Genomic DNA, 24,835 nt, shown 5'->3' with positions numbered 1-24,835 from the left:
TGTGTGTGTGGCCAGCTCAGCCCACCAGGGGGCGGCCCCGGCTGGCATGTGGTGCTGGGGGATTGAACCGCGGTCCCTTTGCTTTGCTGAGTTTGTTCTAAGTAGGTGCTTTAGACCACTGAGCCATCTCACCAGCCCCTCTAAAGTATTTTTAAACAGCTCATCGAAGCCTCTCTTTCTCACAGACTTTTTGAGTTTATTGTTGGGACCACACAGTAGGACCATTTTTTTTTGTCTTTAAAGTTGTTGTAATCTCTGTATGCACTTTGCTTTTTTATTAATTGTGATCCAAGGTAGGCCTTGACTCTTGAGTAGTGCGAGGACAAGATTATACTCTAACACCAGCATGGATCTGCTGTCCATTGTGTTTGAAACATTAGCCAAGTAGTATCCGCCTGCTGTGAAGCTAACGTTGCCAGGACGAGTCCTCCACAGAAACAATTTCCATTTTTTTGTTATTTAGTAATGAAAGATATGCATTAATAGCAATACATTTCTGCTTCAATACAAATTTAAGGATGTTTTCTAGTTGTGCGTGGATGCTGGCAACTTAATAAAGTTTTGACAATTGTTTAAATGTGTAATGTTAAGTTTAGGTTTATAAAAGCTGGTAAACTGGGTCTCTGTCATTTGCTTTAAAAACAAAAACAAAAACAAAAGAAAATAAAAAAATAAACAGGTAACGAAGTCACCATAAAGACAGGCACCAACAATTTAGCCCACATTTGGTGGGACTTCTGCTTCACAGATGCCCAGAATGTTTTCCTACCTCTTATATACCATAATTTATGAAGTCCATTTCATTATTAACTTAACAAGAAAATCTGAAGCTCCCATATTCATTTTTAAAAAAACTAGCACTGCGTTATTTTCTCAGCTCACAGGGAGAAGTGGTGTTAAGGTTCAGCCTCCACATTCTGCTTCTAATTTGGGATCATAATAATTACAAACCAAAGAAGCATCCCAAATCAAAAATGTCATTTCAAAGGTAAGTCTTCATGTTGACTTCTTCTGTTTCCCCTTATAACAATTAAAGACAAATAAAAACTTTCATCACAGCCATCTTCAAGCAAAGTAATTTCTCAAGAATATATTCCTTTCCTATTAGTGGGTTTGATCTTGTTTTCGTCTCTTAAAAAAAGAGGAGCTTGGTGGCCCTTTTTTGTTTGAGGTTTTTTTTTTTTTTTTTTTTTTTTTGCCAGAACACACTGATACCAGTCACTTCTAAGACTTCAAAAACTACTTTATGTTTTTTTCTTTTGGGAGCACTGGGGATTGAACCTTTGCACTGAACAACAGCCTCTGCCTTTTTTTTTTTTTTTTAAATTTGAGATAAACCTATTAATCACTAAGTTACCCAGGCTGGGCTCACTCTTATGATCTTCCTGCCTCAGCCTTCCAGAGTACTAGGATGATAGGTGTGTGCCACCAACCAGACTAAAACTACAGCTTTACAGAAAGAGGAGTTAACTAAAAGCTGCAGTAGATCCTCAAAAGGTCCATGACATGAGACAGGGCATCAGGGGGGATTCTGGGTAGAGATTACACGGAAGAGTTTTCTAATAGCAACATACAGAAGTAGCCCACTTGTTTATTAAAAACAAAATAAAACACCTATCTGATTATAAGAATACATATTATAGAAACTTTGGACAATGTAAACATTTCTGAAACTTCTCATTTTGCTTTAAAGAATAGCAATTAGAGGACTAGAGAGAACAATGGACAATTAGTACTATTTATTTATTTTTCCTAGGGGAACTTACTACCTCTGGTCTTATTTCAGGCTTTTCTCAGACTGTCAATGAGGAAGGAAATTTGCTTTAAGGAGCATTCTGTCCTTACTATGTACCTCAGTGCCAGAAAGTGGCAAATCTCCCCAGAGAGCAAAAATTTATGTAATCAGTCTGCTTTGTCCAGACACATTGGCAGGGGAGCCAGCACGGCATCAGAAAAAAGCGGGATTTCCTTTACCTAAGTAAGTCAACCAGTGCCTGGATGGTGGCTCTGTTACTGTGCATTCTTCAATTAAAAGGGAGAAATGCTCCATTAGGGGGTTGTTAGTTGTAAGTTAGTGACACTGGGTGGTATTGTGCAGAGGACATGAGAGCACAGTAGGAAACAACAAAATTCATTTCCCAAGCACTGGGAAAGCATGTGGAAGTTCCTACGGTAGAAGAAAAAGGTACAAGGTAAGGAGAAATTATTTTCTCCCTGGGTCTCAGCTATTTAAATGGTGACAATTTCTCTATGATGAACCTCAGTGGAACTGTCTTCAAAATTTCAATGCTACCAAAAAGTTCCACATGGAAGGCCCAACTATATTTGAAACTTAGCATGTGCACACATTTCCATGCATGGCTCTCTTGAACTGCTCCTTGTCTTGCTTCTGGTAATGCATCACCTTCTCCTCACCCAGGCTCAACATCTGGAAACCATTCTCTTCTCTATGGCTGTTAACTATGATACAACAACGTGACTGGAGCAAGAAATGCCTACCAGATTAGCAAACCATAGCTCTGGGTATGTCTGTGGATGACTAACATGCAGGCCAGCAAATAGAGGGGAAGAACCACCCTACCTGTGGGTAGTTCTGTAGCCTTGATGGAATAAAAAAAGTTAAAAGAACAAATATATCCATTTTGAAGGACCCCAGTCTTCCTAAATAGATGCATCCTTTGCTGCTGTCATCTCTGAACACTGGTCTCCTGGTCTCTAGTTTCTTCAGTCTTCCAAAACAGACTCACACCAGTGACTCATTAGTGAACTTTCAGATCTTGGACTGGTGCTACATCCTTGAGTTCTCTTGTTCTGCAGCTTCTCTCTTCTAGGCCGAGCAGCTACTGCATCCTCCTGGTCTCCAGCAACAGATGGCTATGGAGGATTCTCCTACCTCAGGTCCTACAGACTGCCATTTACAGACTCTCTCATCTTGATCCTGTAAGCTTATCTAATAAACACCCTGCAATAATTATACATGTATTTTATATTAGTTCTATTCCTCTAGAGGACCCTAAATAATGTACTGCTCATTTCCCAGGTCCAACTAACTACCCTGCCTATTATTTCTTTTTCAGTTCTACTTATTTGTGCTATTATTCCCTAAGTCCAGACCTTACTATAAATAGTACTTTCACATTCTTAATCTACATTTAATTTCTCACCTGTATAAATTCCACCTTCACACTAAACACCATTCTGATCATTGCAATTCTTCAGCCTCTCCCCAGACACTCCTTATGTCCTATCCAAATAATGGCTACAAAAGCCTTCTATCATGACCTGCACCTCTTTCCTCATCTTCTCTTGAAACTCTGAAAATACCATGCCCTCTCACCAGACTACAGTACTATCCTCCACGTACCATCAGGCCATCTTATTCTGTATCTTTGCCCATGCTGTTCCTAGGGCTAGAATGTTGTCCCTTGGTTCCTCATATTAAAATTCTACTCATTTCTCGGGTGTCACTTTCTCCAGAAAGACCTCCTTAGTTTTCAAATGTCATACAGATATTTTAAACAATTTAGTTTGTATCTATCCCTAATACAGTATTTCATTCTGCCTTATGATATCACTGTTATTACTTATTTTAAACACTTTTTAAAATCAATATATCACATAAGTTAGCCACTAACTACCTTCATCAGAATCACCTAAAATTCTCTGATGTCCATATCAGACTTTACTATAAAAAGACACATAAAATATTTCAGGTGAACTCTAAAAAGGAGTTACAAGGACTAGGCCAAGTAGCATAAAGAAATGAAAGTATGTGCAATTGTAATTTTCTGGCCAACCATGGCTGAAAAATTGGCACTGCTTATTCAATAACTCCTATACTTGGTAAGGTATCACCAAGTATCTCCAAGTAAGTGGAAAAATGAGAGAACAGGGATACAGCAAGAAAAGTGATGCAACATCAAAGGTAAGTTAGAATTATTATCAATAAATAGGTATCTTTAGGTTACTTACTAATAACATACTGAGGTTAGCATACAAATGATAACAACAGTAACAAATAGCACTTATCTGGCACTTTGGATATATGAGGAACTTTCCTGCACTGTGTGTCTAGCTCACAAGAAAATTTATGAGTTGGTACTATAACCTCCTGATTAGAAGTATTTTAAAGATAACAGATGAAGAAGCTGAGATTTATATAGACTATACGGGAGACACACTGGAAGTTACTGCCAGAATAGCCAAGTCTGGCTCTGTGGTCGATGTTTTAGTCACATATTTAAGGCTCTTTTAAGATGTGAGTCTTGAGACCATTAGATTACTGAGGGAATGAGAACAAAAAGGACAGGGAGGAGAAGGGGAATCCAAAAGGGGGATGGGGAAAGCCAAGGCAAAAGGAAAACTTAACAAATGGATAAAAGAAAGAGGATAAATAGGGAAGTCAACAATTCAAGGTTAGTGTATTTTAACATATTTGTACATGTGAGGCTATGTTTGGTACAAAATCTAAGCAGTCGGCTAGAACAATTTTAAATACCATATTTCAGTGTATTTTCAGATTACACCCAGTGCCCGTGGTGTAATTACTATAGAAATAGAGATTGGGAGGTGACTAGGTATGATAGCAAAACCACATTACATCACAGAACAAAAGCACCAATTTACTCCAGTGCTCTGGACTTACCTCAAGAACTCTTTAATATAAATCATAGCAGTGGAAAACTATTTAAAACCAAATCTTCTCTCATAGGAATGTAATTAAACTATAACATTTCCCTTTGAAGGATGTCTTTCCACATACAAATGTAATATTTTTAGTGATAAAGTTTCAGTGAATAATGGGAGGTTCTAAGAAAATCAAGAAAAAAACCCAAAGGAGTATAAGACCTGAGAGCTATCTGCCAGATTCATACGTGTTATTTCTACATCACTCCCACACTAACAGCAGTGTGCCAAACAGTATAAAAGACAAAAGAAATGACAGCAATAACATTTCAAGGATTACTTTCCTCCAGTTTAGCATTTCCTCTTTCTCATCACCATATCCATCACCATTACTTAAACATTTACCATTAAATACTGAGATTAAAAACAAAAATACAAATGTACTGCTATTCTGATAACATACTTCTTGGCTAAGCATTCCATAGCTGGGTTCTCAGGGGAGTCAAGAAAACTCTAGATCAATCTTCCCATCCAAATGCAATGATCACAAGTCAGAATGATCTAAGGTCTTTGGAAGTCCTGAACTTCTCAATATCTAGAGCTTAAAGATACCATGATGAAGTCAGGTCTACTCTTGAGGAAATACTGCCTTATGACATATGTTATCAAGATAGCAAAAGTTCAAAGAATTTATGAAATTAATTTCTGTAAAGAAAATATCCTGGGGGCTGGTGAGATGGCTCAGTGGTCTAAAGCACCTACTTAGAACAAGCTTAGCTAAAGCACAGGGACCGCGGTTCAATCCCCCAGCACCACATGCCAGCCAGCCCCGCCCCCTGGTGGGCTGAGCTGGCCACACACATAATAAATGTAAAATAAATAAATAAATAAAATAAATTAAAAAAAAATAACCATTAAAAAAAAAAGTTTTTAAAAAAAAAAAAAAAAAAAAAAAATATCCTGATTCAAGCTATCTAATATCTGATAATTTCCTCAGAAATTCTGACTGTTCTGGCATACTTTCAATGTTTGTCTCCAAATAATATGAAACAAAATGTAAAAACTGGATCACAGAATTGAGTAAAACAAAACATTTCACCCCTCTAGACTTTTTTTAATAAGTAAGACTGCTCTCTGATGATTTGCTGCAACCAGGAAGATGCATAAGCTGTTAGGTTTCTTTTTAGAACTTAGGGCCACAATAGATCAGTATTTTTAAATTTTTTGAATACATTTCACAAATATACTTCTTTTCTTTCTGTTGTCCCTTAGAGCCACTGCCTATGCTTCACTGAACTCACTGTCCCTCATACTTATTTTTTGTTGTTGTTTTGTTAAATTTTTTTCCCATAATTTTATTGAGAAACAAACAGCAATGAGACAGTTTCAAACCAAATTGGTAGGACAGTTTCAATAATTAACACATTGCATACATACAATTATACATGCATAATTGCTGTACAAGATGCAGATATGATATCCTATTTACAAACTCTATTAGAACAAATCCCTCTATTCATTAAGAGAATGTAACTATATATCTATCCCAACCACTTTGAATACAGAGATACAAAATGGACATTCATCTGTATCCCCGTTTTTTGTTTAGCTCCATTATTTGAATACTATAGGTGTGTAAACTCAGCAAAATATTCTAATAGTCCAGCAGTCCATAATAGTATTGGGTCTTCTGCTTCACTAGCAATGTCAGAAATTGTTGACCTGAGTCCCCTACAGCTCAATATAACAGCATGGCTTTATACTTATAATTCATTCCAAATATCAACCTCCACACTGTACTAAGTTAAGCACAGTACAATTATTCTTTTCTATGAATGAACTTTCCAATTTGCTAAATCTTCTCCAAGATACCTGCTTTCTGATGAAACCCAGGGCCTCCAACTCAGAGTAGAAAATTCATCATGCGATCTTACAACAGCCATATGCATGGATTTCTCTTGTAATATCTACTACAAATTTGGAAAAACTTTTTTTGGAGCTACTTGTTATAATTCTTTACAAAAATGACCCAAGAGATGACACATTTTAAAGCTCCATACCTCCTTTACCTAAATAAGTCCAAATATAAAATTCATTTAAGGGGGGAAAAAAACCTCCAGTATTTTTAAAAAAAGATTTAAGGGAATAACATTTAGGGTTATACTAATAAACTAAGCAGTCTTTGCTGCCATCTGTAGGTAAAAACTGTGCAGTGACAGCATTACAAGAACAACTTAGGGCATCAAGGGAACAGAAACAATGGAAGCCCAAAAACTCAACACAGGTGGCCCTATCAGTGAACACCATCTCAAGCCATATATATATGTATATATAATATATTTTATTTTAACACATCTCACTATTGCCTAAAAGAGCTCCATCAGTGGTGTGTTCTATGCCATTAAAACTTCATATACCTTAACCCAGCTCTAAACAATCTAACTGACAGGTTTTGACATAGGTCTGTGCATCTGTTGTATTTTAAAAGTCTCATAGAGGTAAGTTCAATTTCTAGTATCATTAAAAAAAGAAAAGTCCCACAGATGATTTTGATCATTCTATGTAACTAATAGGCCAGGATGCTTTGGCCTTTCTTGGTGGTGAACTATGCCTCTGGCAGGGAAGAGTTTCAGGTGAAAAAATGCAAAGCTTACATCTGAATGAGATTCAGCTATGGCAGGAGTTCTCAAAAGTATGTTATGCTGACCACCTATTGAGAATAAATCAAGAGTGTATTAAAATATGGATTCTCACACACACAGAAATGAATTACAACTTCTGGGGTAATACTCAGGAATTTACAATTTAAATAGGATCTCAACATAGAGTTCTGCACCCTAACTTGGAGAATCAATCTGAATCTTGACAAGTTAAACCAAGAACAGCACTACCAAGGAATGCTAGAACCTATCTTGCAAAGACTATTCATACTATGGTGACAATAACAGTGAATTTCATTACTCCATTACTGATTTCCTACTGTTTTCTCCTGCTCATAGTTTGGATTATGTGGTTGATATTCACAGAAATAGTCTGATCTCTGAGCAACTTCTTTCCTTTTTAACTCAACATAATTTAGTGCTTCATTTTCTATCATCATATAATTACAGAAAATGTGGAGAAAAATTACCTATCACTCCAGTAACCAGAGTTAATAGCATATTTGTGTACAGCGTATCTTAATATTTGTTCACTGATTAATACATGAAGAATAAATGAAGACTCACAGATAAATTGAATGATTTAGATCATTTGTTGGTGAACCTATGGCATATGTGCTGCACCAGGCTGCTTGCATCACTGAAAGCTCTAAAAAGTTTCCCATCACTGATAGACTAAGCGAGTAGATTAGTATAGTGAAAGATTGTTTAGAGATGCTCTTTCATAGTGTTAGAAAAAAATACTGTTAGATAATGTTATGGCTTGTGTCTAGATGTCCTCCCAAAGCCCCATGCAGTCAGTCATAGGTGGGAGTTTTGGGAGATGGCTGCATCTACAGTGTATGATGGCTGCATCTAGTGTATGTCTGTATATAACATATTCTCATCTTGTATTGTCTTTGGCAATTTCAGCAATGAATGCATACTGCTTCATTTAAAAAAAAAAAAACCTTCCTTTCTTCTAGTCTAGTAGATTTCAAACTCTTTACCACAATTCATAATCCCTAATAAGAAATGTATGTTATAACATAATCTGGTATCCAAGGGTGTGTGCACACATGCATATATACATAAAATGAAACAATATTCACAGAACAGAATTTAGCTTTATTACATGTAGTGCATTCTGATGTTTTTCATTTAATTTATTTCATTTTATTTGAATAATGTTAGCAAAGGTATCTAATATACCTTTTTACCAAATGCTTAATTAGTTAAAATATCCAGTAACACCAGACTATTTCTGGGATGCTGTAGTGGATTTCTTTCTTTCTTTCTTTCTTTCTTTCTTTCTTTCTTTCTTTCTTTCTCTTCTTCCTCTTCCTCTTCCTCTTCCTCTTCTTCTTCTTCTTGTTTCTTTTTTTTTTTTTTTGCAGTACCAGGGATTGAGCTCAGGGCCCTGCGCTTGCCAGGCAAGCGCTTATTCTACTGAGCTATCTCCCCAGCCCTGGATTTCTAACTGGTGGTCAACTTTTTACACCCAGCTGAATTAAACTACCATGGCACTGGGTGCAGGAGGCCCACCTGAGGACTGCTGCCAGCAGCATAAAGACAGAACAGGAGAAGCTGCTAAAAACAAAAACAAAAAACTGCTGTTAGGGATGCTATATGGAGAAGCTGTTGGAAGCTACTAGTTCTCTTGGGCTGTTCTGCTGGAGAACCATTCCCGATGAACTTTGGAGGAGCTCTGGTTCTCATCTTGAGCATAGCTTCCTGGCTCTGGAGCGGAAGATGGTGCACTACTCAGCCTCATGGAGAAGCTTGTTGCATTGGCTTTCCTGATGGGAACTTGGCTTTCCTCATCACTGGAGGAGCTCGGGACCTCACTGTTGCTGAGAATGGCTGTGGTACTTTTGGTGGGAGTTCTGGTGCTTACCTTGAGCACTGCTTCCTAGCTCCAGTTCAGATCCCTGAGCCTGTTACCACAGATCCTTCATCCCTCTGGCATAGACTTTCTAGCTTCCACCACTGACTTTTGTGCCTTTCCAGCACAGATCTATGAAGCTGTCCTGCATGAGACTTTGTTGTGGGCTCTAGCCCTCCATTGGACTTGTGGAAGGCACTGTTAGGAGCTTTAGGTTTTCAGCTAGACTCATGCAGGATATTAGGATTCAGGCCCTCAGCTGGAGTCTTTAGTATTTAGTGTGTGGAAAGATTGCCTGCACTGGTTGTATACGATTCTTGGGTGATTCATTATAAAATACTATTATAAAATTTGTCCTGTATTACATTGTTCTCCTTACAAAAACCCCAAACCATGTCAGATACTAGAATATACTTAAGAGCATATGTGAAATTTTTTTAAAAATGAGAAAGAATATAAAAGAGATAAAGGAACTTCACTACACTAAATCAGTACAAGGAATATGTGGAAACAAATTTTGATACAATGAAAAACAATTATAAAATGGCCTTCCACTAAAATGGTATTAGAACTCTAAGACCCAAAACTATAGTGAATTTCCAACAATTTTTAATGAAAGATTTATAAATTCACAAGAAAGAATGAAGCACCCAAATGGGGAAATAATAATAATCAGCACTGGAGTATAATGGAAGATGTAGTGAAGTGAGACCTTTGCTCCATTTCTTTATCTGTATGTATTCTTATCTGCCTTGGTTACTTTTCTCTTTGCTGAGACAAAATACCCAACACCCAAAGTTAAAGGAGGAAAAGTTTATTTCAGCTCACAGTTTTCAGGGATTTTAGTTCATCATTGATTGGTCCTAAGGCAGGGTGGCATAGCAGAGGTGTGGACACTGCAGAGAGACAGTTCAATGTGGACAGCGGACAACAAAGCAGAAAATAGCAAAGCACGGAAATAGTCAAGCAGCAAATGAAACTACACCCTTTCTGTCCCTTATAATTTATACAGGATACCTGCCTTGGGGCAGGCAGTTCTCCCACCAGAGTGAGACACTCTTAATCCTACCATCACCATGAATCAATCCCAGCATCACATATTTTATACCAGAATCACACAATGTAGACGCAGCCATCTCCTAAAACTCCCACCTATGACTGCATGGGGCTTTGGGAGGACATCTAGACACAAGCCATAACATTATCAAAGAATATTTTTTTCTAACACTAAGAAAGAAAGTATCTCTAAGCAATCTTTCACTATACTAATTTACTGTCTTAGTTTATTAGAGATGGGAAACTTTTCAGAGCTTTCAATGATGCAAGCAGCCTGGTGTAGCACATATATCATAGGTTCACCAATGAATGATCTAGATCATTCAACCTATCTGTGAGTCCTTTTTTATTCTTCATGTATTAATCAGTGAACAAATATTAAGACTATTTTACCTCTATGAGGTTAATTCCACTTCACATAACCCATTTTCCTATACTTGTACACTTTCATCTATACAGTAGGTATACTTCTCTGATATGGTCAAATCTATATTCCCATCTCACATATAACCTATGTAATTAGAAGCCACTCTACTTTTCAATCCACATCTCACATATAACCTATGTAATTTGAAGCCACTCCATTTTTCAACTGTATGATAGTTTCCTACTTCAAGGCCACTGTCCAAAACATTCCTTCATCCTATTGGCATATGTATTTCATTAGCTTGAGATGCCCTGTCTCATCCCTGCTGCTAAAAGCCTTTTGAGTCTTTAAAGCCAGAATGAATAGTACATTTTTCATGAAGTGCTCTTAGACTTCTAGTCGAAATTAAAATTCACCTTTCTTCAGCAATTTCATGGCTCTTTGTTCAGATAATTTGGACTGTATTCTTAATACTCTGATTGCCAAAAAATAAGAAACTATTTATCTCTGTATGTATCAGTATGTACTAGCTGAAGCCTTGTGCACAGCACACATCTAAAACATGTGGCAGAATTATCTGCCAATTTTTTTTTTCTTCAGCCAGTCTTAAGTCTGATATGTCCCCTAAACCCAGCACTTTCAAAACCAAATCCTACAAACTAACTTCATATCTTGAACAATATCTGCTTTTTCACCAAATATACCATTAACTACTATTTTGTTCTTTGGTTTAATTTAAGATCAAGGAGATATGCAAGCAAAGAATCCCACCAAGGATCCCTAAACCAAAATATACAAGCATTGCTAAAATTTCTACTACATTGCCTTCAAAGACTACGGATAAGTCTACTCACCAAAATAGCTGTGAAAAGCTACACATCATAAGGACTATCAGCTCTAATACTTTCCTCTACATGTGAGGAAAAAATTAAGTCATATCAATGTACTATCTGGATACATTTACCCATAGAAATACCTGGAAACCTAAGGCCTATCCCTCTGCAAGGCAGTGATAAAAAGCTGATTTAACATATCAAACCCAAAGTAGCTTATATCATCAACATAGGAGTGAAATAAATTTACTCTAATAGTTCATGAACTGCTGCTGAACAAAGAAATATTCATTCTATAGGACTTCATAAAAAAATTATATTACTAAGAAAGTATGCTAGCAAGAATTTCAAATCTGCTTCAAAAATGTTGGATCGTTTCCATTTAAATGGGAGGACAATTAAAATCAAACATTAAAGTCTAAAACTATGACCCCTTTATGATAAGGGAAAAAAAAGTGTTAGTTATATAGAGTAAAGCAAGAACCAAAATTAGTAAGTTTAACATATCCTAATAAATAAGTTTAACATATCCTTCATATAGCTTATTTGACAACCACTGATGCTGTGTGTACAGTTGACCACTAGCACTCAGTCATCTACTGTTTTTCTATCTTGTTCCCCTCCCCTTGTAGTATATAACACGCAATGGAACAGTATTGCTAGGCTTGTAAGGCAAAACATTCTAAATTAGTATTGCTGCTTTCTATAGTAACCAGGGCATAGGAGAATCAAAGATCAATAATAATATTAACCCTGCTGTCCTGGGCACTCAAAAAAGAAAACACCAATAACTTACTGCCTCCTAGGAAATTACTTATCACATCTCTTCCTTGAATTAATCTTACAGAAAAAAATCAGTGTATTCAACAAAATGTTGGTGGGCCAGGGAGTTAGATCAGTAGAATAAGCGCTTGCCTGGCAAGCACACGGGCCTGAGTTCAATCCCCGGTTCCGCAAAAAAATAAATAAAATAAAATAAAATAAAATAAAATGTTGGGATCAGGAGACTCAGATTTTAGTCTTAGATTTTCACTCACATGATAATGAGTTTGGTATTGAGCAATATGGGCCTTGAGTTTTCCTTATGTAAAACAGGAAAGTAAAATTTCACTCAGGTCTGTTCCAGTCATGGTAACTCACTAGTTTGACCACTGATAAATGCTGGCTTCAATTAGCCATCTCTAAGGATAGACCCAGTTCCTTTTCTTATAACACTGAAAATTACTTCACTGCATGCAAAGAAAACTGTTTATCATTCAGTCTGGACAAAGCAACACAATGACATTTTACAACAAGGCTTTTTTGACAAAGAAGACACATATAAAGAATTTACATTGTATAAAGCATAGTCATGGAAAAAATTAAATTTAAAAAACAAAACAAACAAACAAAAAACCCCAATGAAGAGCATGACCCAGTGTCTTCTGTGATCCTTCACCAAAAACTGGAGACATGACCCTGGAAAAAAATCCTTGTGGAACAAAAACTGAATTAGCCACTGCCCTGGGATGAAGCCAGCAGAGCAATGACAAAGGAACCGTCACTCCCCATCTTCATCTAGCTGAGTGTACTTCAATACAATTATGCTACTCTACAAATGCCCCAGAGCCCATCCAGGGTCAAGAAAAAGGACCTGCTGGAGAACTGATCATCTTTAAGCTCTACAAGTCACAGAGAAGGATGGTTTAAAGAAGTTCCCTCATGCAAGCTGCAGAGAAAAAAGGTGAGAAAGGCAAAGAAATTAGAAGCCTGAAATGGAAAAGTCAAAGGAAAGCAATAAGAGAGCTAAGCAAAGGAATGGAACACAAAGATAAAGAAGTTCTCTCTCTCTCTCTCTCTCTCTCTCTCTCTCTCTCTCTCTCTCTCTCACACACACACACACACACACACACACACACACACGTATAGAGTGATTTTTAGCCCTGGGCCTGACAAACTGTTATTTGATAAAACTTGAGTGAGTACTTGATGAGTCAGAAAAAGAGAGGACTTGAAAGAGTTAAGACATAAATAAAAAACTGCTAAAAGATGGCAATGAAAAATGAAAAGATAAGGAAAAGCAGTGATGTGGAGACATTCAACATTGGGAATTGTGCTCCTGGAATTACCAGTGAAAAAATCAAAAAGATCAAATAAAAGCAAGAAAATAATATGAACCATTAACAATCCCAGAAAAATAAGAATACCCTGGAAACATTTCACTTTGAAGAGGAACACAAAATATGTGCTGTGTTAAGAGAGTTCAAAATTGTTTTCTTCACCAAAAGACACCATTTTTCTATCAAGCTGCAATAAGTTCAAGAGTAAGTAAAGACTAAATGGCAAGATACCATACATATGCATAATAAAAAAAAAAAAGGTTTGGAAAAATCGGGCATTTCTGTGACAAATACCAGTAATTCATTTTTAAATGGTAATGAAGTTACTTTCTGATGAAAGTGTTTAAAATGTTCTACTGTAACAAAACAAATACCAAAAATGCTTATGTTAAGCAATATTGTAATACCATATAAATAAAAATACAACAGAAAACTGGGAATTGTCTTATTTGGAGAAGTATAATTTGGACTCCACCAAAATGGTGTTCAACATATATGAAGCTCAACTGAAACATAAATCCTGCCACCTGAGCATAAATCTAAATCTGCAGAAATGTAGCTCTTCTGAAGAAAAGCAAACAGAAGAAGTTTTAATAATTCTAAAGTGACTGTGGTTGATTAAACTTTTAAAAGTAAGCAGATAAAAATCCAAATGAATGAAAACAAATGAAATTTGTTAACAATTTTTTTTTTTTGTGAGACATGCTTGAAAATATATATTTTTTTTTTTTTTTTTTTTTTTCAGAGCTGGGGATTGAACTCAGGCCCTTGTGCTTGCCAGGTAAGCACTTATTCTACTGAGCTATCTTCCCGGCCCCCCTTTTTTTTTTCTTTCTTTTTCTTTTTCTTTCTTTCTTTCTTTCTTTCTTTTTCTTTTTTTTTTTTTGTTAATAAAATTTTTAAGCTTGACAAATTTATGCTAGAATTTGTCCCCAAGTCTTCATTTACTAGCTTCAATGATCTCTTGAAATGCTGAGAGTCTGATTTCAACTGAAATGTGAAATCTAATGTATGACTGATAATTACAGACTGAGTAATAGAGTAATTAAAGAAAAACCTAAGTTTCTTTGGGGCTTGTTTCAAATCCTTCTTTTAGAAAAATACTCAATTCAGAATACAACTTTCTGACTAGGATGTCTTTGAATTCTAATCAGTAGGTCAAATGCAATAAAATGCCTACTTTTGTGAGGCCTGAATGCTAAGAATACTTTTTATATTTTAAACTTTGGGGCAGAAAATCCAAAGACAACACGTCTTTGTGATGTGAAATTACTTAAAATTCAAAATTCACGTCCATAAAGTTTTATTGCAACATATTTATGTTTGTATATGATTTATGATGGCTTTCATACCACAACAGTAGAGCTCAATGCTGTAGTTTTGACATTAAACATCAGATCTGCAAAACCTAAAGTAGTTTTACAAAAAAGTTTCCCAACTCCTGGTGCAGCATGAACTAGACTGACAAGGATCTCAGGAATAAAAGCATCATCAATTGTTAACTGTGAAAAGCAATACTGAAACAACACAGAAATTCAATTAAGAATTCTATCACAAATGATACATACAGAAAAACAATTCAAGCTATTTGTGGTTATGTTAAGTAAAATGTTAATTCTATGAATGCATCTAACAAGTTCCACTAAAGTTCATATGATTAAAAACAGATCGAAAGGGGCCGGGGAGATGGCTCAATGGAATAATTGCTTCTTTGGCAAGATGCAAGGGCCTGAGTTCAATCCTTGGTTCCGCAAAAAAACCAAAACAAACAAAAAACAGATCGAAGGATTTGTGTCACAAGATACATCATTACTGAATCGGGGGGGGGGGGGGAATAAAAATATTTATAGGCCTACATTTATGAGTGTTCTGCAAGAGTAATGGACATTTAGCAAAATTATAGCAGCAACTGTATGATTTGGGGAAAGATACATATGAAACTTTAAACTATAATTTTGTCAACATCAATTCATTTAATTATTTTCAAGAATTACAGAAATTAAATACAGTAAAGCAAAAACTAGCCTATTAAGGTTATCTGAAGGTCTATCTATTATATTTTCAAATACAGAACAATTGACTAGGATGTAGCCACCTTTCTGTTTCCTTCATTTAAAAAATTCATCCCACACATTTTACCCTTGAATATACTTTTATATTATTTGCATTTTGACTGAAAAAATAAATGTATAAATTCTATAATTACATTTTCTTCCTGTTAAGTGTTTTAAAGGATACTAAGTTCAATAAATACTTTTGAAAACAATATGCCCAACTGAAGTTGATTCTATATGGTGTGTTACCAATATCTACTATAAACATGCCATATCTGTTTTACATGCAGAGACAATGCTTTCACAACATCTATAAGGCATGACTGCCTATACGAAAAGTTAATACAACAAAAGTCTAACTTTGATGTTAAAAAAGGGTAAGTAAGTTTGAAATGCAGTGAGATAGTGAGGTTAAGATTGATAGCCCAAATCGTTTGATAATAACAATAAGCTTTTCTTCTGGATGGTTAACAACCTAAGTTTGCAGACCAAATTAGAGAAAAAGGAAGGATACAAGGAAAGCCAACATTTTGGCCCTAACCTTCTAAGGTCAATTAAGACTCAGGACATATGAGAACGTGTACTGTAACGTCATATACCTCGGTAGTGTCCCAAATTTTCTGATCAAGAAGATTATGGGGCCAAAGAGGAAAGTGATCGATGACGTAGAGTGTGCCTAAGGAGAGTCACATGGGGAGAAGACACTCTCTCAGGCTTTCACAGAGAGCACATTGGCCAAGCAATGGCCGTGACTCATCCACATGGCTGCACTGATGAAGGTTCTACAATCTGAGGTACAGGATCTCAGGACAAATCCTGAGGGCATTTCACTGACCTTCTCAGACCAAAAAGCTACAACTCTTGTTGCATAGGTCCTGCTTTACCTTGGTCTTCACCATCCAGTAGAAAAGTATGAAGTCGAAATATAAGAAATAAAGCCATGCTGTTAAGTTGAGCTGTGGGGGACTCAGGTCAATAATTTCTGACATTGCCAGTTAAATATAAGACCCAATGCTATTATAGGCTACTGGACTCTTTTAGAATATTTTGCTGAGTTTACACACCTATAATATTCAATAACGGAACTTAGAAAAAATGGGGTATACCGATGAATGTCCATTTTGTATCTGTGTATTCAAAGAGGTTGGGATAGATATATAGTTGCATTCTCTTAATGAATAGAATGATTTGTTCTAATGGTGTTTGTAAATAGGATCACAAGTCCGCATCTTGTACAGCAATTAATCACTAAGAAGAATATATGCAGTGTATTATTTGTTGAAACTGTCCTTCTGATATGATTTGAAACTGTCTCATTGCTATCTGTTTGTCAATAAAACTTTGGAAAAAAAAAAAAAGGGTAAGTAAAACAAAACAAACTGGGTCATTAGGTTTCACAGAAAGATCCAATGTTTCCCCTACTTCATGATTTCCAGAGGAAATTGAGTATAAAGCAGTGATTTGAAAAAAATCACTGTTATAAAATATTACAAACAAAAAACATTTACAATGCTCATTTCAGCCATATCAAACAAAAATAATAATCATATTGATTGTAGGTGACAAAAGCTGTCACCTCCAGAAATTATGGGCCCATTTATACAGTCTGTTGTCCCCTTTGAAGACTATTTATAAAACTAAATCCAATTATGATTGCAACAAAGGGTAAGATACACTATTGAACAAGGATTACTAATGTAATTTTTAAAAGAGCAGCACTTGCCAAATCTGTAATTTATGTACTAAAATAGGGAAGTACAGGAGTCTGACAATTCCTCCAAAATATATGGGTTCTTTAAATGCAGAACTTCTAAGATGAAGCCTCCAAGATGTGGCTATAAAATATTAACAATCAGTTTGTTAACAAATACTGAATGATCACCTTCTATGTACCCAAATACTACTCAAGGCCCTAAGGATGAAGCCTCACAATGAAAGAAGGAGAAAGATAAAAATCCCTGCTGACATGGAGCTTATATTCTAGTGCTGACTGTTTATCAAGAAAAGTAAGAGATGGTGCTACATGTTCTCCTGAGAATTAAAGTGTATATTAGCACCTATTCCAGACTGCTGGCTAGGAAGTGCTTCATTGAATAGGTAATGCTTGAACTGAGTTCTTAGAGTTAAGAAAAAGCCAGCCATTTGAAAATCAGGATAATACAGACATTATTTTAAAGTGGTAAAACAGAATGAAAAATAACTTGGTCTGCTGAGGAACAGAATGATGGCCAGTGCCAGTGGGACAGCATAAGTGGAGAGTTAAGTAGAAAATCTAGCAAATAATTTATTTATTCTATGTGTCCAGAGAAAGGAATTGTAGCACTGAAGCAAGTTTGTGATTTGACTTTTCCTTTAAAAGAACCACTCTGATTAATGAGTGAATGGCAAAGATTCAAACTGGGAACTCTGGTGAAGATTAACTGCAGTGGTTATAACAAATAAAGGCAAAAGTGTGTATACCAATGCAAAAAGGCAAGGGAAGATTCATGATATCTTTTGGAGAGAACAAAAATGACTGATAAGATATGAGAAATGGAGGAAATAAATAAGCCTACAAATAAGCCTAATAAATAAACTACTAAGCCTTTGTGAAATCTGGTAGTTGACATAAGGATTTAGTGTACTGAAATAGGGAAGTCAGGAGAAAATATAGGTTTGGGAAAAAACGCAGAAATTGGATCTTGGTTTACCAAGGAAAGACTTCAATGGCAAAACTGCTCATTTGTACCTCTGAATAAGCCCAATGAGAGTTAACAGATGCATCATGACAATAATATAGATATAAACAAAAAGGTTTATAAATCATTAGCTTCTTTAAATCAGTCAGAGGCTGTACTTTTTAGAGATGAGGTTCTTACCTTTAATGACTGGAATAATTATTATGAGAAATGTAAGAATATATATTATGAAAATGATTCTCATTTCAGATTGTTTACTTACAAATCACTGCTCTCTCACAGAGTAACACTGGGCAAATCACTTAACCTCCCAATGCCTTAATTTCCCCATGTATAAAATAGAATCTGCTAACCTACAATGCACTTTTGAAGATTAAATGAGTCAGTGCATGAAAGGTAATCAAAATAGTATCTGGCACATAGTAGACCAGTGACAATAAACCTTTTAACATTTTCAATAATAACAAACAGCCCACTGTATCGGTATACATGCTGTAAGTTTATAGAGTATTGAGTGTTTATGATCAATGTAATTAAGTGGGATCAAAGCCAGCCTGGACTGCATAATCAGACCTATCTCAAAAATCCAAAAAACAAAACAAAACCTCATAATGAGCTAAGAAAGCATATGAAAAACTTTCCTCAAAAAGCTTGGAGGCTGAGACATGTAGAATGCTAAGAACAAGGGTGGCAAAATAGCTCAGCAGACTAAGCACCTCCTTAGACAAGTGCAGGGCCTGGGGTTCTATCACTGGCACCACAGACACACCGGCCCCACCCCTGGGCACACTGAGCTGGCCACCAAGACTGGGTATGGTAGCACTCGCCTATAATCCCAGTACTGGGCAGGCTGAAAACAGGAGGATCAGTAGGAGTCTGAGCTGCATAGCAAAACTCAGTACCAAATACATTAAAAAAAAAAAAAAAAAAGTTAAGAACAACCTCATTAAAGGTAAGTTGTGTGCAAGTTATTCCTAAATCTCTTTCTCCAGCCCAGACTCAATGCTGGGGCTCCAGACTCACATATTCAGTCACACTAGATTCTTCTGGTAATTGAACAGACATTATCATTGGAATACGAAGGGGGAACAATTAGTAATCAGTGTATGATCAAGTGATTACTAACTCAACTCTTAGCTTTGATCCATCTGTAAGTCAAAACACCCAGGCTGTAGCTGAGGTTTGTTTCACACTGAAAGTTACCAAGTTAGTCAACTACATTAACATCTCAGGCATTGGATCAACTCAGTCAGCAATAATGTTTTGAAATTATGATTCTACTACATGTATTGCTATCTATTGTTAACTACTGTCATTTCATGTAGTTTTTCAGGGTAGGCAGAGAATAAGGAAATAAGTGACATGAATTAAGTAAATAACCATTACATGATCCTGGGCTCTAATGTGTACAATACCATGGGTTGCCCACTACCTCAATACTGACAACTCTCAGCTATTTTATTCTGTGCCAATCACTACCAATAATACCATACAGTGACCAGACATTTGAGGTAGATCAGAACAATCCTAGCAAAATTCTAATACTATATAGTCTTGCACTCTTAAAAGTGATTAGATTCGATACATACACTTAGAAAAATGTATGTACCTACCTGCATATGTCATCACCAACAGTGCTATATAGAAGCTGGCACACGTCACATGTATTCATTCATTCCACCAGTATATCTACCAGACACCACCTAATGCCAATGGGCTTCAGTGCAATGTAGAATTCCAATACAAAAATCACAGATCTTGCCTGCTTAGGCAGAGCTCAGCAGCTGGGTTCAATCCCCAGCTGTGGCCCCGCCCCCAGGGCACGCTGGGACAGAGATTGAGACTGGGCATGGTGGCACATGCCTGTAATGCCAGAGCTTGGGAGGTCAAAAAGAGAATCACTATGAGTCTGATCTATGTGAGACTGTTGAGCCTGCAAAAATACATTTTTTAAAAGACAGATATTCACTTGATTTTCACCAAAATGCCAAGAAGTGATGACAGCTCTTCAAAGAATCATAAAATCTTAAGTTATGTACAGATCTAAGAAAATGTGAGAATAGCCAAAACACCAGGTCTTGTGATGGCCAGGTAGTAAGGAGTTGCTAGATGTTACACAGGTGTTATATAAAGTATAACCAACATATATTTCTTGACCACAGACAGAAATAGTCCATTGCCCACTATCATAAATGAGATGTGAACAAGTGAAAGGGAAAGATGTTTATTTTTATAGGCAAGCAACATGCCCAGTAGGAATAAACGCATTATACAACTACCTTTTCTATGAAATAAGGCATTATTTCTATTTAATTAATTCAAATATTAATGCAAATAGTTTAGGCTGATCTTTCCCCAATAGGAAGAATCAAGAAATCTGTAGTCTCAGTACTCTGGAAAGCTGACCCAGGGGATTGCAAATTTAAATCCAGCCTGGGCAACTTTGCATCTTAGAGACTCAAAATACAAAAATAAATGGCTAGAGATGTAGCTCAGCGCAAAGGCCCGGGGTTTAACAGCCAGTATATAAACAAATCAACCAACCAGCAAACAAAAAACTGACTTATTCAGCTGTGATTTTTTTTCCAAACTGAAAATGCTATACATATTACCGTAAAAAGATTAATAGGAAGTCATCAAACAGATGGCAAAGAAATTCATATGCTTACTTTAAAACAGTTAACAAAGCAAAAGCCCCTGTTAAATTTAATGTCAACAATTTACAAAGTTTATTTTTTTAGCTAGAAGGAACTTAAGTAGGGGATCTGATGATCTAATGATAACTGCATATTAAGCATTACAGGGCTTTAAAAGTTCAAAGTCAATCTGGGATGGGAAATGACTACCACTCTTCATGCATCCAGAATGGATATCACAGCACAGTAAAAATTATTTAAATTGAGATAAATTCTAGGCTTATTCCTAACATTATGTGGACTTCTCAACATGTTGAGATCATGCTTATCTTTAAAGTAGGTGAATTAAAAGAGATGATTATTCAGGCTCAAATAATGTCCTTCAAATTACATGATGACAGAAAAAAAAACTAACAGCTTATATGTACTGCACGTTTAGTATGTATGCAAAATAGTGTAGTTTGCGGGATTTTTGTTGTTTGGTTATTATTATTATTATTATTTTTCTTTTTATTTTTTCATAATTTTATTGATAAACAGCAATGAGACAGTTTCAAATCAAATCGGTAGGACAGTTTCAATAACCAATACACTGCATATATTCTTCTTAGTGGTTAACTGCTGTACAAGATGCGGACCTGAGATCCTATTTACAAACACCATTAGAACAAATCATTCTATTCATTAAGAGAATGTAACTATAAGTATCCCAACCACTTTAAATACACAGATACAAAATGGACATTCATCTGTATACCCCTTTTTTTCTCAGTTCCGTTATTTGAATATTATAGGTGTGTAAACTCAGCAAAATATTCTAAAAGAGTCCAGTAGCCCATAATAGCATTGGGTCTTCTTTTTAACTGGTAATGTCAGAAATTATTGACCTGAGTCCCCCACAGCTCAACTTAACAGCATGGCTTTACTTCCTATATTTCGTCTTCATACTTTTCTACTGGATGGTTAAGACCAAGGTAAAGCAGGACCTATGCAACAAGAGTTGTAGCTTTTGGGTCTGAGAATGTCAGTGAAATCCCCTCAGGATTTATCCTGAGATCCTGTACCTCAGATTGTAGAACCTTTGTCAGTGTCAGCCATGTGGATGAGTCACAGCCATTGCTTGGCCAATGTGTATTATTATTATTATTATTATTATTAAGACAAAGGTTTCTCTAATGTAGCCCAGGGGGGACACGAACTCCAGACGATCATGCCTCAGCCTCACAAGCGGCAGGATTAAAAACATGTACCATCACTACCGACTAAAGCGTCTAACTTACATTACGATCATTTAATCTTCACAACTTTATTAAAAAGACACAACTATCCTCATTTGATAGCCGAGGAAGAGCACAGACTATCAGAATATGAGAGAGTCATGATTTGAACTGAAGCGGACTGAAGCTAGTTCAAAGATACCCTCATCTGCCAAGCAAGAGTGTTTCAATTCACGAAAACTGGTCTGTCCAATCTCAAAAGGAAAAGAAACAGAAAACAGCGGGTAAAGGGGTTCTTCCTAACCGAATGCATCGGTTCCTCATCTTTCCGTGTAGCCTCAACGCCCCGCGAGGGGCGCGCCCCCGCAGCCGCACATAGGGCCTCGGCGCCGACCGCGGTGACTGACAGGGCGGCCGGGCTGCGCCGCACCGAGGGGCTGGCGAGGAGGGACGCAGGCGAGCGTACCTGGGCTGCTGGCTGCTCCTGCCAGCTGATTCTCCCACCACTCGTCTCCGAGGTCGTCTGCCATAGCCGCGCGAGACTGAGGAGAGCGGACCAGCGCAAAGCAACGGGTAGCGTGAAGCCCGGCTGCCACGGAGGTGCTACCGGCGTCACCACACGCGGAGCCCCTGCCGGCTGCGTCGCACCGCCCCGCGGGATGACGTCTGCCGCGCGCCGCCGCTCCGGCCGCCGGTCGGAAACCTCGCAGTTTCGGCGCAGACTCTGGAGGACAAAATCAACCGAGAAACTCAAAATAAATCCTCTAAGAGCATACAGACCAGATCACACGTGAAACAAACAAACAAAAATAGTATTTTCTGTTTTGATGAGTTCTTTCAAAATATTTTAAGTTTTATTTTGCGAAGTGATTGTCGAAAGTGTGAGACCCGATGCTAATAGGATTTTTCTCTGCTCAATTTTCAAAGTCGCAGAGCCGCGGGAGAAGATCGAAGCACGTGGGTGTGTTTGTGCTTTTCAGCGTGTTGTGTACTTGTTTGTACAGTTTTGTGTTTATATAGCGCATGTTAATGTGGTTTTGGTTTTCTCTCAGAAAACGTGAACGAGAGCTCGTGACCATGAATATAGACGTGGTTTGAGCTACAGCCTAAGTGAAGAAAAATGTGATTAATCAGAAAAGGCTCGTTCCGGGGAAGACGCCCGGGCTCAGAGACTTGTGAGTCGCCTCCCGGTACCCTTTTGCTGGTGGCCTGTTTTCCATTCCTCTTGTAAAACGAGAGCACCGATATCCGTTGCTCCCTCACTGTAGGAAAAAACAAAAACAAAAACGATAGAGTTCTTTTTTCAAAAGTGGCAAGGATAGAGAAGGGAAACCCACTAGCGCCCAGTGCTTGGGCCCGCTGGAAGGTGTTTTTTCAGGACGGTCTCCATACACAGAGGTACAAATCGTTTAAAAATTCATTCAGTGTACTCACTATGCCTAGCACGGTGTAGGGACCAGTGGCTTAACAGTAGCTAGACTATGGTTTCACCTTTAGATATCAGGTGAGTAGGGCAGATAGAACTTTTAAGGGTAAAGGTCTATACTCCCAAAATGATGCACCCTCAGAAATAATAGGATACCCTTAATCTGTCAGGGATAGGAATAGCTAGCTATCTGTAGAAAATTACCCAAAGCCCATCTATGTAATAAGTGGTTTATAAAAGCATTACTGACTAGACTGTCAGTAATCTAAAAGGGAGGGTGTAAAGTATAAATGGCAACTGTAAAGTAATCTGTGGTACTTGAAAGTAATGTATAAGGAGGAAATACAAATGAGGTTTTGTTGGCTGATGATTGAAAAGCAAAGCTAGATAAGAAATATCAATATGGAAGAGGAAGTGCTATGATCAATATATATAAAAAGATGCTCAATCTATGAATTTAGAGAATACAAAAACAAAAAGGCCAAGTGATGCTGTTTTTGTCCAGTAAATGACAAACAAATGTAGCAACTTCAAATTGTGGGAGATATGTATATTAGGTAAGAATTTCTGTACAATGATACAAATATAAATTGATTTAACTGCTTGAAAAAGCTACTTGGCACAGCATTAAAAGATAAACATTCCCACTGTTATGGTTTGTGTCCAGTTGTCCCCCCCCAAAGCCTCATGCAGTCATGGGGCAGACCTCTAGAGTTTTTGATTAACTCATGATCTACTTGGATTATGGGTGTGAGTGCTTCTGGGATTATGGATGTGAGTACTACACCCAGCCGGGGACATATAGCCTAAACGCAATTTAAGGAAGACAGACTTGTTCTCTGTTGCTGTTGTTGCTACTCCTCCCATTTGTTTCTTGCTCTTTGCCAGCCTCCATGAAAGGTTATTTTGTGCCATGTGCCACTCTGCCTTGGAGCCAGCTGAGTATGGATTGAAACCCGCACTAACTGTAAACTAAAGAAACCTTTCCTTCCCTAATTTTGGGTGTCAGGTATTTTGTCACAGCAACAAGAGAAAAGTAACCAAGATACATACTTTTATGATCCAGCAACTCCACTTAGGAAACTTTTGTATGTGTATCAGGAAGCTATAAAAAAATTAATAGCATCACGGTTAATTATTTAAAAAAACCACTGGAAACAACCCAAATGTGCTGCTTTTTTTTTTTTTTGTCACAATTTTAGTCAGTATTTATTAATTTATTTTTAAAATGTGTTTGGTTGTTGGAGGGTCTCACTATTGCAGCTCAGACTCATGGTGATTCTCCTGTTTTCAGCCTCTCCAGCCCTGGGATTACAGGC

The 24,835-nt window shown here is 37.0% G+C and overlaps 1 protein-coding gene across 1 annotated transcript in view; it reads right to left on the bottom strand.

Moving 5' to 3' along the window:
• Cmss1 (cms1 ribosomal small subunit homolog (yeast)) overlaps positions 1-22,730 on the bottom strand; it is a 427,095-nt gene extending 404,365 nt beyond the window's left edge. The window contains exon 1 of the mRNA XM_004636582.3: positions 22,557-22,730. Within this exon, the coding sequence (XP_004636639.2) occupies positions 22,557-22,620 (64 nt within the window). The 5' untranslated portion in view covers positions 22,621-22,730. The remainder of the gene's footprint in view (positions 1-22,556) is intronic.
• Between the last annotated feature and the right edge of the window lie 2,105 nt (positions 22,731-24,835).

Source organism: Octodon degus, unplaced genomic scaffold, assembly GCF_000260255.1.
Source record: "Octodon degus isolate 3935 unplaced genomic scaffold, OctDeg1.0 scaffold00081, whole genome shotgun sequence".
NCBI lineage: Eukaryota > Metazoa > Chordata > Mammalia > Rodentia > Octodontidae > Octodon > Octodon degus.
The sequence above is the reverse complement of the archived record's forward strand: the minus strand, read 5'-3'. Positions and strand labels throughout refer to the sequence as shown.